At 34.2% G+C, this 15,238-nt stretch overlaps 1 protein-coding gene across 3 annotated transcripts in view; it reads right to left on the reverse strand.

Annotated features, from left to right (window-relative positions):
* Positions 1-1,033: 1,033 nt before the first annotated feature.
* Positions 1,034-15,238, reverse strand: part of LNPK (lunapark, ER junction formation factor) — a 77,516-nt gene continuing 63,311 nt past the window's right edge. For all 3 annotated transcript variants that reach the window (XM_042949197.1, XM_042949199.1, XM_042949198.1), the window contains 4 exons: positions 11,406-11,511; positions 10,056-10,126; positions 8,725-8,895; positions 1,034-1,297 (listed from right to left, as the gene is read on the reverse strand). In XM_042949197.1, coding sequence (XP_042805131.1) covers positions 1,062-1,297; positions 8,725-8,895; positions 10,056-10,126; positions 11,406-11,511 — 584 coding nt within the window. In that variant the 3' untranslated portion in view covers positions 1,034-1,061. The remainder of the gene's footprint in view (positions 1,298-8,724; positions 8,896-10,055; positions 10,127-11,405; positions 11,512-15,238) is intronic.

The raw sequence follows: 15,238 nt of genomic DNA on the forward strand, positions 1-15,238 counted from the left end.
TTCTCACAATACTTATTTGTCTCTCAAAATAAAAAATTACAAATGGCTTAAGGTTTTCCCGAATCAGGAAACTCTAATCTCTGATTAGAACGTCTACATGTCACTATTTCTCTGAGTTTGAAAGGCAATTGGTCTGAACAGAAGCATCAAAATTTGCTCTCAGGAGAGTCTATGGATTAATTTTATTGTGAGCTCCCCTTACTAAGATTTTTCAGATAGCCAAGTCATCTACCAAGACACTGTCTGAAGAAGTCTAGATATTTAACAAAAAGAAACTGCTGCCAGATCATCTTTATTTTCCTTAACAATACACACACAAGAGCACAAAATTCACTTATAATATCACCATTATTTTACAAGTATAAATAATGCTCAGAATTCAAGTACAGTCAAGTGCAGAGATATTTCCTATATGTTAATATGTAAACATAAGCTAATTATATACATCATGTGCCTTTGGCCCAGCTGCAAAATAAGAAACATCAAAAAGAAACACTGCACTTGACTGTTCAGTTGCATTCTTACTGAGAATTCGTACCAATGCCTATATAGTTATTTGTAACTTTCATACCACTTAATGTAAATGCCTAAATAGACATTTCCCCTCCTGGAAAATATCTCAAGAATTAAAATTTTATCCATTTTTGATAATGAATTATTTAAAATCTTAATCGGGTTTCATTCCTTAAAACGAACACTATTAGAACTTACTCATAACCAAAGTTCTTCCTATGTCAAAATGGGTATTATTTACAGGTCACACATAGAGAAAACAAGAATGCTATGTTTGTTTACTTTTAGAATGGAAGAAAACATCTAAACGCTGGCTAAACAGTGTGGGTCTTTGTACATTCCAAAGGATCTTCCTTTAGTGATATCACTTGCCTTTAATTTAATACCCAGTAGCTACAATTCTGACATATTGAAATAGCTAAGTAATCTGAATTCAAATGATATCAAGCACATCCTTAGGGGGGAAAAAAAGAAAGCAGCACCTAAAAAGCAGTAACTGACATCAACAAGTCTACGAATGTCCAGTGGAAGGCACGTGGAAGCATTTACTACACTGCCATCAAAGATTCTCCACTGAGTTCAGGATTCGGAATAGAATCCACTCTGGGAACTGTTGATTTGGCTTCATTCACCGAGGTCTCCTCATTCTCGGTCTCTTGTCTCTCCTCTGGGTCCTCTGTGCCAGAAATTTTTTCAATCCCTTGGTTTGTCTGCTCTGTATCTGATATTTTCTGATCTGTCTGCTCTGTACTGTTATCAAGAACATCTTGTTCTTCTAAAGATTCTGAAAAGATAAAGAGTCAAGATTTTAGGCATACCCAAACGTTAACACTGCTAAATAAGATAAACAAAAGATAAGCACACACATACATGAACTAAGAAACAGAAGAATGGTCTAACATTATCCTTAAAATCTTTTAAAATATGTACTTAACTCCTTGTAGCATACCCATATATGAGTTGGTATGAATGAAGTTGATGAAAAAAAACAATTTGGGGAAAACAAATGCATAAACACACTTTTACCCAAAGCCCTATATTTTCCTAAAATTTAGCAACTTTCACAATATTCAGGAAATTTCGTAAAGATGTATTTGAAAGTTAAATGTCCAAATAAAGCAAACTAAGTTCCAACAGATTTATGTGCCATAAGAAAACAGTACAGCAAATGAGGCCAATGTATTAACTCCCAGATCATGTTTCCTGAAAGAACTATGTCCCTGGCACCCAGGCAACCCTGTAAACAATAAGTGTGTGTGTGTGTGTGTGTGTGTGTGTGTGTGTGTGTGTGTGTGTGTGTCTGTGTGTGTAGGCTGTGCTATTCCCCACACTGATTTGCATCTCTATTATCCAAAGACTGGGGTGATCTGGATCTACCTTTTCCCATGAAAAGTCTCCCTTCAACCCTCTGCAAGACAAGTTCTCAGGATTTAAACCTCTGGGTCAGAATATGCTATATACCTAGAATACTAAGAGAAGGGAAGGGTCTTTGGCCCCTGTCGCCATAGTAGAAGCTAAGGGAGGGTCTTGGTTCCTACCTGAAAATTTACTCCCTTTAAACTCTCTTTTGAGTTTCATTAAACTCAAATCCCTAATAATAATTATTATTATTTTATTCAATAAAGTCCCTTTAATTCTTTAAAGTTTAAAAAAATTAAATGCCAGTGGGGAGGGGAAGATGTCAGAAGCAGAAAGCTTTGGGCCTCTTATTTTCCAAGTCAAAAATAAAAATCTAGCTTTTGTTTTTTGTAATAGATAGTAACAAATATCCTTGCTAGGAGAAATATCGTTAAATCACATCAGCTAAACAAATAAGCAGATTTTATTATGCTCATACAAGATCCCTTACGATACACTACAAATGTTATTAATTCAAAAAATCAGAGGAAAAACCAGTTTACATTAGTAAAAAGTTCAAGTTCAAGTTTAGTTCCTTTACAGTACAGGTCAGAGTCTTGCTAAATAAATAAAATTAGTTAATAGTTTTGCAAAGAAATTATGTGCTGTATGCACACAGAAATGTGGAGGTCTTACAAAGTCGTGGTTTACCATTATCAGTTTTAATAAATACAAATTATCTATATTTCACATATATAGTAATTATGTAATTACATATATAGTAATTCACATAAAGTAATTATGTCTTTAAACATATCTTGGACTATAGTTTACAGAATTAGTTACAACCTCCTTCCCTCTTTCATATATAGAATGAAAGGCCAAAATTCCACAGTTGGGAACATCCAAGTTAATGAGGTTTTACTGTATGAAAATTCACATGATCCCCAAAAGTAGTGAGTAATGTTCACAAATCCTATTTATGTCAAATGTCACAAAAATGCTATTCTCATCTTAAAAGGAACTGAAAATGGCATTGCTGTACCACTTGGAATCTTCCAAAACTCAAGGTAGAAAGGCAGTAGATTGTTTGAGTTTTGTTATATGAATGTTCCAGCGCATAAAGGAAAAGCAGAAAGTACATACGAAACTCTCTAAACATGTACAGAGCATTTCTGCCACAAGGGCAAGCAAGTTCTTCAGTGGAAAACTTCAGGAGTTGCCAACCATTTGTAATTCTACCCTCTCAGAAATTATCCAGGATAGAATTCTAAGACTCACGGTTTTCCACAACTCTCTGGCCATTGAGAGTTCTTACTTGCCAAGAACTTTACAATTTGTTATATTTTAGAAAGCCTTCTGAAAAAAAAAAAAAAACACAAAACAAAACAATAAAGCCACACAAAATGAAAAGAAAAAGCTCAGAATCCGGGACTCACCAATAAATGTGTTTAAGTGAATAGAGGCCCATGTAATTTGTCACGTTGTCTGACCAACTGCCTCAGTACTGAACTTAAACAGAAGTACTCAAGTTGATTGTTTATCATCTTAAAGCTTTGTCATGTAACTATTTTCAGAAGCAGACACATCATTGGTCAAATCCAATTTAATTAAAAAATTCTGGGGTCTTAAAGCAGATAACACAAAAAGAAGTACTACAATACTTAAATTTTTAAATGTCTATTAAGATGAATTCTAAGAAATACCATGGGCTATCATAATTAGAAAATGACATCGGGGCGCCTGGGTGGCTCAGTCAGTTAAGCAACCAACTTCAGCTCAGGTGATGATCTCGCAGTTTGTGAGTTCAAGCCTCGTGTCGGGCTCTGTGCTGACAACTCAGAGCCTGGAGCCTACTTCAGATTCTGTGTCTCCCACTCTCTCTACCCCTCCCCTGCTCACCCTCTGTGTCTCTCTGTCTCTCAAAAATAAATATTAAAGAAAAAAAATTTTTAATTAAAAAAAAAGAAAATGACATCATACACAAAGTTTGCTTGTCAATACTGTATCATATTGCAAAGAATACACAGAATACTAAAAATTGGTGAAATTATGGGTAGGGCTTGAAAATAATCAAAAAGCTATTAATGACTACTTCTCCTCTCCCAGGTTAATTTGCAGAAAAGTCATTTTAAGAATAGTAATACTACAGAAAAACCAGTATGTGTCATGATGCCTATATTGCAGACATAAGTCTAAATGACATAAATATTCGATTTTTAGGTGCCAATGCCATTTTGTGAAAAGTCATCCAAACAAGATTTAAGTGAATTAGGTGTACAAGATTAACAGAGAATTACGTGTTTAATAACTAAACCACAGGGCTTTATAATAAGATCATTAAATGTATTCTAAATTTACTTTATTTCTATGGGAGAATATCATTTGCCTATTCTAATAAAAACAGCAAATTTTTTCTGCAAAGTTGTAGTTTAAAATAGCTTGGTGGTAAAAAATACATTACAAAAGATGTCAACATCTGGGCAGAAAATACTAAAAAAGAAACCAGCCTGTGTGTTTACACTAATTAAACAGGCCTCTTCTCCCCTGTGCAAAACCAATTTAACACCAAAATTAAAACAAAGTTACCTGAATGACCTATGTAAGAAAATTTTAAAAATCAGTTTCGGCAAGCATAATGTTAAGAAACCAACATATCACAATCATAAAACAAAAATGACCCATGGAATTTGTTCCTTCCCCCACTCCTACCCCCTGCCCCACTCTCACCTCAGTATCTTTGAGAGAGAAGCTTTCTCTACCAAATTGTAACAACTGGCTTCCAGTTGGTTTGGGCAAAGCCTCCACTCAGCTAGATAACTCAAACTCATAACACTGAGTATAACTGTATAACAAATACCAATGTCTCATCTATAAACCATGCACATGCAAAAACATGTAAGAACATCACCTTACTTTTAGGTTTTTATTCTAGCTCTTGAAAGAATAATTTTCTAAGAAAACTAAAGAATAGTCTAGCAAAACAAATTCATGTATTTCCTTTAGAAATATATAATTTCCACAGGGAAAAAAACCCCACGATTCTATTTATTTATGCCTTTGAAAACCCTTCATATTTTAGTGGATTCATTTAGATTCTTACTTTTTATTCCTTTTACAATAACAAAAATTTGTCTTGCTAATGCATCAAACTTTTGCCTTGCCCACACATCAGTACCCACTATATGTGTAAAACTTACCCAAAGGAGAATTTGTTCAAATAAAATGAACAGTTTGTCTTTGAACTAACTCATAGGTTTTAAGCAAAGCAGTTTTTACAAGATTTTTCTGCCTTCAGGAAAATGGTCAACTTATATTAAGGAACAAAGACATGAATCCCATCTCATCTCAAAACTTAACCCAATAGTTCAATGAATAAAATTCAATTAAATAAAAACCACCTATGAGAAAATAACTCATAATGAGCAATAGAATATTGTTTAACAATAGTACTGTTATTTAGCATTGGTAAAAAAAAATTCATTAGATGAGTAAGAAATGTCATTATTAGGCAACAATGTAAAACTATTAGGTGAAGGCGTTTTAGAAAAGAGAATCAGAAGGGCATAAGATCTCTATGTCTAAAACAAACATGCAAAAACATCCTATAGGCAAATATACACCTTGAAGAAGCTGTACATAATTAAATATCAACAAAGGTACAAGCTTTTTGGATCTGATAAATACATAGAATTCAACAAAGTTTACATTATCAAATAGTTCAATTTCCTAGAGCCTCACAACAAACAACACTAAAAATAGAATTTTCTCTAGTTTAACATACCTAACAGTAACAGTATATTGCTTAAAAGAAAAAAGCAGAAATCAATTACCAAAATAAATTTCACCTTAAATGAATTTTACTATTTTTGATAATATTGATTAAAGGCCATGAGTTTTACTATTAGCAAATTATTTCCAATTAAGTAAAAGCTATTTTTTATTAAAATAATTACATATGAGCTAGACAAATACAACTGAGCAATTAGAACAACATTAACATTTTTCAAACATGCTAACCTAAAATCACCGTACTGGTACACTAACAATACAGAAATCTCTTTTTCTAATTATTATCATAGTTAACAAAAAAGAATGCTACATATCAAGTATTCTGGAAAGCACATTTTAACAAAGCAAAACTGATAAACCACTTTAATGTGGCTTAGCGGAGATTCAGGTATTATTGCACCACTCATTTAGCCATAAAAGAAACCCAGTAACCTAAAAGTACTTTATTACTTTGGCATACCACATCTAGTATGCTCCTAGATAAAAAGAAAATCCATAGTCCTAACTTCTTGTGTTTCTTCAATATTCTATTACCAAAGCATCTGGACACACAATTCTAGAAAAAAAATTCTAGGAATCCAAATGAGTAATTAACGGGAGAAATTTCTTCCAGGTCTCCTTCTTTGATGAAAACTTTCCAACATTTCATAAGTTGTTCTAAAGAGTGATCCAAAAATTTTTCAAAAACCTTGTGTCTCATCCTAAATGCAAAATCTCCCAGTAGCAGAATCAAGACAAAACTTAATTTCAAAGTCTTATATCATAGATTGAAAAAAAAAAAAAGGCTGCTTCTAATGACTCAAGATTATTCATATAAATGGTTATAGAATATTTGTTGAAAGAAAAATCCAGATGGAAAAAAGTTACCTTTTAGTTCCATCTGTGAATTCAATCACCTAATCTCTGCAGTTTCTATAATGACTAAGGAGCTACTTCACTACTTTTAAAAAATATGAAAATAAAAGCAGGAAAGATTTTTTTTTTCTTTTGGACCTCAAGTTTTTACATCAAGAATGTGGAAATCAGAAATATAAGCCCTCCATTATACTGGCTCTTGGCACCAAAAGTAGATGATTGAGATGATATGGCCTTACTTACTGTTCAATTTAAACTTAAGGGTATGCCGCCAGCAGTCACAACAAATGCAGCTTCATCTTTCATCAGAATACTTCCTAGTCGTCTACTAAAGAACTGCAGCTTGGAAATGATAACTGTGTATCACAGTGCTGAGACAGAATCTTGGAGAAAAGTTTCAATCTTCTGGAAAGCCAAAGAAGTAAAAAATTCTCATAGCCATTTCAATGAATCCAAAGAGAAGTATGAAAAAGTTACTCCTCCAAAGACCATCTCAACCAAATGGAATTGTTGCTTCAGTTTCCAGCCCTACACAGCTGTCAGACCTTGCCTCAAGCTTTGTCTTCACCTACAAACATTACCTTATTAGGGCTGAGTCTGAGCCAGTTAGACTTCGTTCTGGAGATTTCAGATAGAAAATGAGACATCTGGGGTATTGCTCCTCCTAGATTTGATGAGAAGGAAAGGTATAGCTGGGTGTTGTTTGCTAACTATCCATCTCAACCCTGGGAGAAGATATAAAGCATGGGACTCATCAAGATTTTTATTTTGTTGGCTGTTTTTCCTTTTGTTTCTTTTTTGTGTGTGTGTCCGAACTATTGGCTTTCAAATATTCACTTTAGCTTTCATAAGCAAGGTTACTTATTTATGGAAAGGACTTCAAATTTTCCTGTAGGCATCTTCAGTATGAAATTCCTTAGTTTTCAGTTCCAAGAGGCTGCAATAGCAAGGCAGGTGATTTGCATGCAATAATCAGCTTCAGAGCATGACTTAAGCAAAAGAAAAAATGTGATATGTTTGGAGTTGATACTGCAGACTTGGAGAAAATGAATGTATTGATTCAGTGTTGAAAGTATACACACTTCTTGTCATGGTTATCTGTGTTCAAATTCATTCTGATGCATGTTAGTAAGCCAAAAGCCAAGCCCAAATCAACACACGTATTTTAGGTTCGCTCTTCAAAGTTAAAAAAAAAAAAAAAAAAAAGATACTCAAATTTTTATATTAACCTTCCGATATCTGAAAATTCACTGCTTTATTGTTCTCAGTTAAAGCAGTTTTTTCACTACTCAGTGTTTGTATAAAGAAGAAACCAAATATCTATAAATGAGAATTCCTAGAAATTAAAAGGATGAATACAGACTGCTAAATACACTATGTGAACCAAACTTCGAATATGGATTTTTTTCTACATCAGGCATAGCACCAAAATATCATGGCCTGTGCCATAATTTTAGCATCTCCATGACTAGGAGCTGCTTAACAAATAGCTCCCCACCTCATATTAACAAGAAACAGTTGGCAATTAATAGTCAGATCTTCCACCTCATCTTTTCCATTTGCTTATGAAACTTCCACAAGAAGTCCTAAAACAGAATTAAAGATGAATCCTAAAAACCAATGAATTCTGATAAATTCTGTTTCTCTTTTGCAAAAGGTTGTTTTACATCAAAGGCATACAGCAGCAATGTTAAATCTTGTGCACCTCAATAAATTGTTTCAAAGAAACACCAGTCCTATCAACATACTTATCCAAAGAATGCCAAGGACGACTTTCCAGTTCCAAAGTTTCTTGCTTCTGGTAACCTTACCAATTCCAATGGTAGGCACGAATCTATTTTATCAATGTTAACTACAAATTATAGCAGAATTTTACCCTTACAAGTAGTTGCGTAATTCTTATAACATGCTTCACTTAAATAAATTGAAAAAATGATTCCATTAAAGTACCACTAGTCAAATCTCCCAACAGTTCCTAGATGTCACTCCATAAACAATGTTTACCCAGCTGTGGGTGGATGCTGCTTAACACAGGGTAACCTACATTTTAAACCTGAAACACATCATACCAATCACACAGGAGGGCTGAGTATCAGAGCAATAGCTGATATATGCATGCTGCAAAATCTGATAAATTAATCCATTCTTATCTAAAAGCATTATGCTTTTAATGTTAAATAGCAAACATTATTAAGAGATAAAACTTTTTAATTAACATATTCATACCTTCACTGGTCTGGTTCTCTGACGAAATCACACTTCCTGAGGGCAAGGGACCGACTGAACTTGAGCTTTCCACTGCCTGCCTCTTCTCAAAACTAAACTCTGGAAGTCTTGGAGCCTGAGGTCTAGTTTTTCTTGCAGGATTCAAGAAAAAACAGTAGGCACATCGAAAAGCTGCAGAGAATTTTTTTAAAAAATAAACCAAACCACAAACCAAAAAAAAAAAAAAATTCAAGGACTAATCAGATCATTCTCAAGATTACTTTTGCAAATAGTCAAAGAACCCTTCAAAAGTTATTTATCCCTTGTGAAACTACATCTAGTTTTAATAACAATGCCAGGTGCTCTAACAAAAGCTAATTTTAAAGCATAATTTCTAATTATTATTAGAATTAGAATATTAATTTTAAAACAGAAAAGTCAGAGAAAAACAGATATATGTTTTCAGTCATATGAGGAATTTGAGAAACTTAACAGAAGACCATGGGAGAAGGGAAGGAGAAAAAAGTAGTTTCAACCAGAGAGGGAGGCAAATCATAAGAGACTCTTAAATACAGAGAACAAACTGAAGGTGGATGGGGGGAGGGGGGGGTTGAGGAATACGTAATGGGCATTGAAAAGAACACTTGTTGGGATGAGCACTGAGTGTTGTATGTAAGCAATGAGTCATGGGAATCTACTCCCGAAGCCAAGAGCACACTATGTACACTGTATGTTAGCTAACTTGACAATAAATTGTATTTTTAAAAATAATAAATAAATAATAGGTAAATAAATAAATCAGAAAAGATGGTAAGTTACACAGCAGGTTATCTAATAGCAAAATAATATTAATATTATGATCCAAATGTATTACAGAAACTACATTTCTAGTCACTATAATCATTAGGGATTTTAAAATCCAGAACATTGCTCACGTGCCCAAGAAACTATAGTATGTCATATTTAAGAAACATAAGTAATTTAGTACAATAATTTTTAATAGTGGCTGCACATGAGAATCCTCTGAGGAGCTTAAAAAAAAAAAAAGCTTGGACCTACCCCAAATCAATTAAAACAGACTCTTAGTTGGTGAGTCTTGGGCATGGTATTTTTAAAAGCTCTTCAGGTGATTCTGATGCACAATGAAGTTTGAAAAGACCTAGAAGTTGTACACTATATGAGGAAAAAACCTGCATTGTTGTTCCTGCTTTGCTCTGTGTTCTAAAATAAGGACAATATGCCTGAACAATACAAACAGAGCACCTAAAACAAAGTGACATTACATGGGACTTGGCATAGGATGAAATATTTAAGAGTAAAATATTTTAATCTAAATGCCCAATAATTCTTACCAATGTATTCAAATTCTTCTTTCAAAGCCATTCCATTATGAGAAAAACACTGCTGACATATAAGGGCATACCTACACCAAAAGGAAAAATGAACAGATCAGTTACAAATGCAGACAAAGCCCATGAAAATAGCCATCACAGCTAACCAATATTTTACACAGCTAAATATGCCATAACAGACTAAATGTTACTTAGTAAACAATAAACAATACCCTTTAACCGTAACAGCCAAAATTTCAACCTTTCTAAAATATAATTTATACACAAAACGAAAAACAAACTAAGCAACAGTCAAATGAATATATCCTTACTAAGGTAACAAACATATTCAGTAACAGAACACTTAAATTTCAGTACTTCCTAACATATATTTCTGACGATAATAGACCCAAAATCCGTGGTCAGATTAGATTGGAAAAGATGGAACCCCTTAGTGATTCACAATGAATGTTATTAAAACTTCTGAAAAATAAATAAAATAAAATAAAATAAAATAAAATAAAATAAAATAAAATAAAAATAAAACTTCTGAGAAGCCTGTAGTAAAGAAATGAATTTGTTTAGTCCAGTCCAAAGGTTAACTTCCAAACATCACGATTGCTGTGTCTATCCTAGTTATACATCTTCCTCATTTCCTATTTATACATTCTCTCTGTTCTCTGTGTATGCACTTAACACTTGGCCCGACCAAACAACAACTTGTCTGTTTTGAATAATATACAATTATTACATTAACATTAAATTCTAGTCCTTTTATTGAAATAATATTAACCAATAACCTTGTCAAATATTCTAGTCTACTATCCTAAAGTATTTTTGAAAAGTCTATATTATGACAGTTGCTCTGCTCACATCACCCCTATCTTCCTAGAATTATTGTAAAAATCAAATAAGATAATAATTAGAAAACTATTTTGAAAACCATAGTGTCAAACATATCTAAATTGTCCTCGTTGCCATTAAAATCATTACCATCACCGACTCCCATACTGACATCTATAAAACCCCATTTCTTACAAACTACCAAGTTTTCACTATTTGTGTGCTCTTCAAGTTTAAAAGTTTCAAACAAATGATTTAATTTCTCTAAAAATAATCTTATAGTAGGGTTACAACAGTTTTTGTTCTCTCTATATATTTTTTTGTATTTTATCAAAACTCTTACCAAAAAACAACTGAGTATGTTCTCTTTTACAGGGACATAAAATATTCTATTATGTTCTAAAATCAGGAAACAGGAGTCACAAAACCATAGAATGTCTAGTGTGCATGCACGCACACACACACACACACCCTTTTGACCAATAAACTTCTTCATTTTCATTTACCTACCACCCTAACAAACATTACCTGTTCTGTGGACCATCACCAACTAAATATTCAACAATTCTATCCAGAGCACCTCGCTCTCGGGGGAGAATGGGTCTTGCTAAAGGTGGACCTGGAGGATGAAGACCTAGTAAAGGAACAATAAAATTTATTTATATAGTTATTTTTACATAATACATATTTAAATATTACTCACATATTTATTTATATGTATAAAATACATTTAAATTTTAATTAACTTACCAAGTACTATCCATGCTTGTCAGAACTTTTGAAAGATTTTAACAAAAATAACAGCAATTCTTATAAATCTCTTCAGAGCATTCAGGTTTTCATTAAAAATACATACTACAAAATATGTTAAATTATGTTCTATATCAAAACCGTCAACATAATCTATTAAGAAATGAAGCTACATTGGTCTCTGTACAAACTAATTTTTAAAATGCCCAGATTCTTAAAATCTTATGTAATAACAAATTAGGAGACTTCCATTTGGGGCAATAATAGAGTAAAACAGGGGTCAGATTTACCTTCCACCTAAAACAACTAAAATACTATGCAAAATATATTATGAAACAGTTGTAAGGACATTAAAAATCAGGCAAGGTAGGATAAAGATTCCTGAGAGACCAAAAGCAAGTAAGATGAACCTACAATTGCCCCAGCTTGTTGCCTGGAGAAAATCTCTAGGCAACAGCTCAGGGAGGGTAAACCCAGCTGAAATGTATCAGTCTCCCTAAATTTGAGAAGATAAAGCTGGAACTCTAGGAAGACCAAGGCAGCTTGGGTTTACAGGAAGAGTACTAGAGAGAAGAAAATGCACAGAGCAAGAACACCAAAGATCTACAGAGGATCCCTGAGACTATTCAACAGAGTACTGATTGGTACATGTGTATGATGAAACTGAGGACAGAGAAAGAATTGCCCCCAAATATTAAAGGTAATAGTATTCACATGGGGCCAAAGTATAGCACGTTCTCACCAACCAGAGTGGAAAACTTCATAACTCACAGGTCACTGGGTAAGCATTCAGAGGACCTTATAGAGACATAAAAACATCCAGTGTTCAATAACATAAAACTTAGAATGCCTGATATCAGATTAAAAATTATTAGACATGATGGGGCACCTGGATGACTCAGTGGGTTAAGCGTCTGACTTAGGCACAGGTCATGATCTCATGGTTTGTGAGTTCAGCCCTATGGCGGGCCCTGTCCTGACAGCTCAGAGACTGGGGCCTGCTCCAGATTCTGTTTCTCCCTCTCCCCCACTCATGCGCTGTCTCTCTCAAAAACTAAGCATTAACCAAGAACCATAAAATACCTAGGAATAAACCTAACCAAAGATGTAAAAGATCTGTATGCTGAAAACTATAGAGAGCTTATGAAGGAAATTGAAGAAGACACAAAGTAATGGAAAAACATTCCATGCTCATGGATTAAAAGAATAAATATTGTTAAAATGTCAATACTACCCAAAGCAATCTACACATTCAATGCAATCCCAATCAAAATTGCACCGGCATTCTTCTTGAAGTTAGAACAAACAATCCTAAAATTTGTATGGAACCACAAAAGACTCCAAATAGCCAAAGTAATACTGAAGAAGAAAACCAAAGCAGGAGGCATCACAATCCCTGAGTTTAACCTCTACTACAAAGCTGTAATCATCAAGACAGCATGGTATTGGCACAAAAACAGACACATAGACCAATGGAATAGAACAGAGAACCCAGAATTGGACCCACAAATGTATGGCCAACTAATCTTTGACAAAGCAGGAAAGAGTATCCAGTGGTAAAAAAGATAGTCTCTTTAGCAAATGGTGCTGGGAGAACGGGACAGCAACATGCAGAAGAATGAAAACTAGACCACTTTCTTACACCATACACAAAAATAAACTTAAAATGGATGAAAGACCTGAATGTGAGACAGAAAACTATCAAAACCCTAGAGGAGAAAGCAGGAAAAAACCTCTTTGACCTCAGCCAGAGCAATTTCTTACTCAACACATCTCCAAAGGCAAGGGAATTCAAAGCAAAAATGAACTATTGGGACCTCATCAAGATAAAAAGCTTCTGCACCGCAAAGGAAACAATCAACAAAACTAAAAGGCAACCGACGAAATGGGAAAAGATATTTGCAAATGACATATCGGATAAAGGGCTAGTATCCAAAATCTATAAAGAACTCACCAAACTCCACACCTGAAAAACAAATAATCCAGTGAAGAAATGGGCAGAAGACATGAATAGACACTTTTCCAAAGAAGATATCCAGATGGCTAACAGAAATATGAAAAGATGTTCAACATCACTCATCATCAGGGAAATACAGATCAAAGCCACACTGAGATACCACCTCACACCACTCAGAGTGGCTAAAATGAACATATCAGGAGACTATAGATGCTGGCGAGGATGTGGAGAAACAGGAACCCTCTTGCACTGGTGGTGGGAATGCAAACTGGTGCAGCTTCTCCGGAAAAGTGTGGAGGTTCCTCAAAAAATTAAAAATAGAACTACCCTATGACCCAGCAATAGCATTGCTAGGAATTGACCCAAGGGATACAGGAGTGCTGATGCACAGGGGCACTTGTACCCCAATGTTTATAGCAGCACTTTCAACAATAGCTAAATTATGGAAAGAGCCTAAAAGTCCATCAACTGATGAATGGATAAAGATATGGCTTATATATACAATGGAATACTACTTGACAATGAGAAAGAATGAAATCCTGCCATTTGTGGCAATGTGGATGGAACTGAAAGGTATTATGCTAAGTGAAATAAGTCAGTCAGAGAAAGACAGATAGCATATGTTTTCACTCACATGTGGATCTTGAGAAACTTAACAGAAGACCATGGGAGAAGAGAAGGGGAAAAAAAAAAAAACAGTTACAGAGAGGGAGGGAGGCAAACCATAAGAGACTCTTAAATACAGAGAACAAATTGAGGGTTGATGGGGGAGAGGGGAAAATGGGGGATGGGCATTGACCCATAAATTTAATTAAATTAAAAAAAAGTATTAAAAAATTATTAGACATGCAAATAAGCAGGAAAATACAACCCATAATGAGAAAAATAACCAAAAATGACCTAGAAATGACAGTTTATAGAATTAGTAGACAAATACACATTATTTTAAAGCTTTGTATTTTGTTGGTTTTTTTTACATGTATTTATTTTTCAGAGACAGACAGAGCATGAGTGGGGGAGGGGCAGAGACAGAGAGGGAGACACAGAGTTCGAAGCAGGGTCCTGACCCTGAGCTGTCAGCACAGAGCCCGACACAGGGCTCTGTGAGATCATGACCTGAGCTGAAGTTGGACGCTTAACTGACTGAGCCACTCAGGCGCCTCAGTAGACAAATATATGCTTATTATGACTCTATTCCATACGCTTGAGAATCTACAGGAAAGATTCAATGTGGTAGTAAAGAAATGGAAAAATTTAAAAGACCTAAACTGAACTTCTACAGATGAAAACTATAATGTCTAGGATGAAAAGTCTGCTGATGGGATAAATAGCACTTTGGATATTACAGGGAAAAGAAAAAGTAAATTTGAAGATATAGCAATAGAAACCATACAAAATGAAACACAAAGAAAAGCCTATAAATTTTTTTAAAAAATCATCAGCAAGCTGCATAATATGCATATAATTGGAGTCCATAAGAAAGGAAAGAGAAAACAGTACTGCAAAAAAATAATGCACAAAAATTTTCCAAATTTGATGAAAGCTATAAACCCACAAATCCAAGAATATTAACAAACCCTAAGCACAAGAAATAACTTTGCACCAAGGCACAGATCATCAAATTGCTTAAGACCAGTGATAAGGAGAAAATCTT

This window comes from Panthera leo, chromosome C1, assembly GCF_018350215.1.
Source record: "Panthera leo isolate Ple1 chromosome C1, P.leo_Ple1_pat1.1, whole genome shotgun sequence".
Taxonomy (NCBI): Eukaryota; Metazoa; Chordata; class Mammalia; order Carnivora; family Felidae; genus Panthera; species Panthera leo.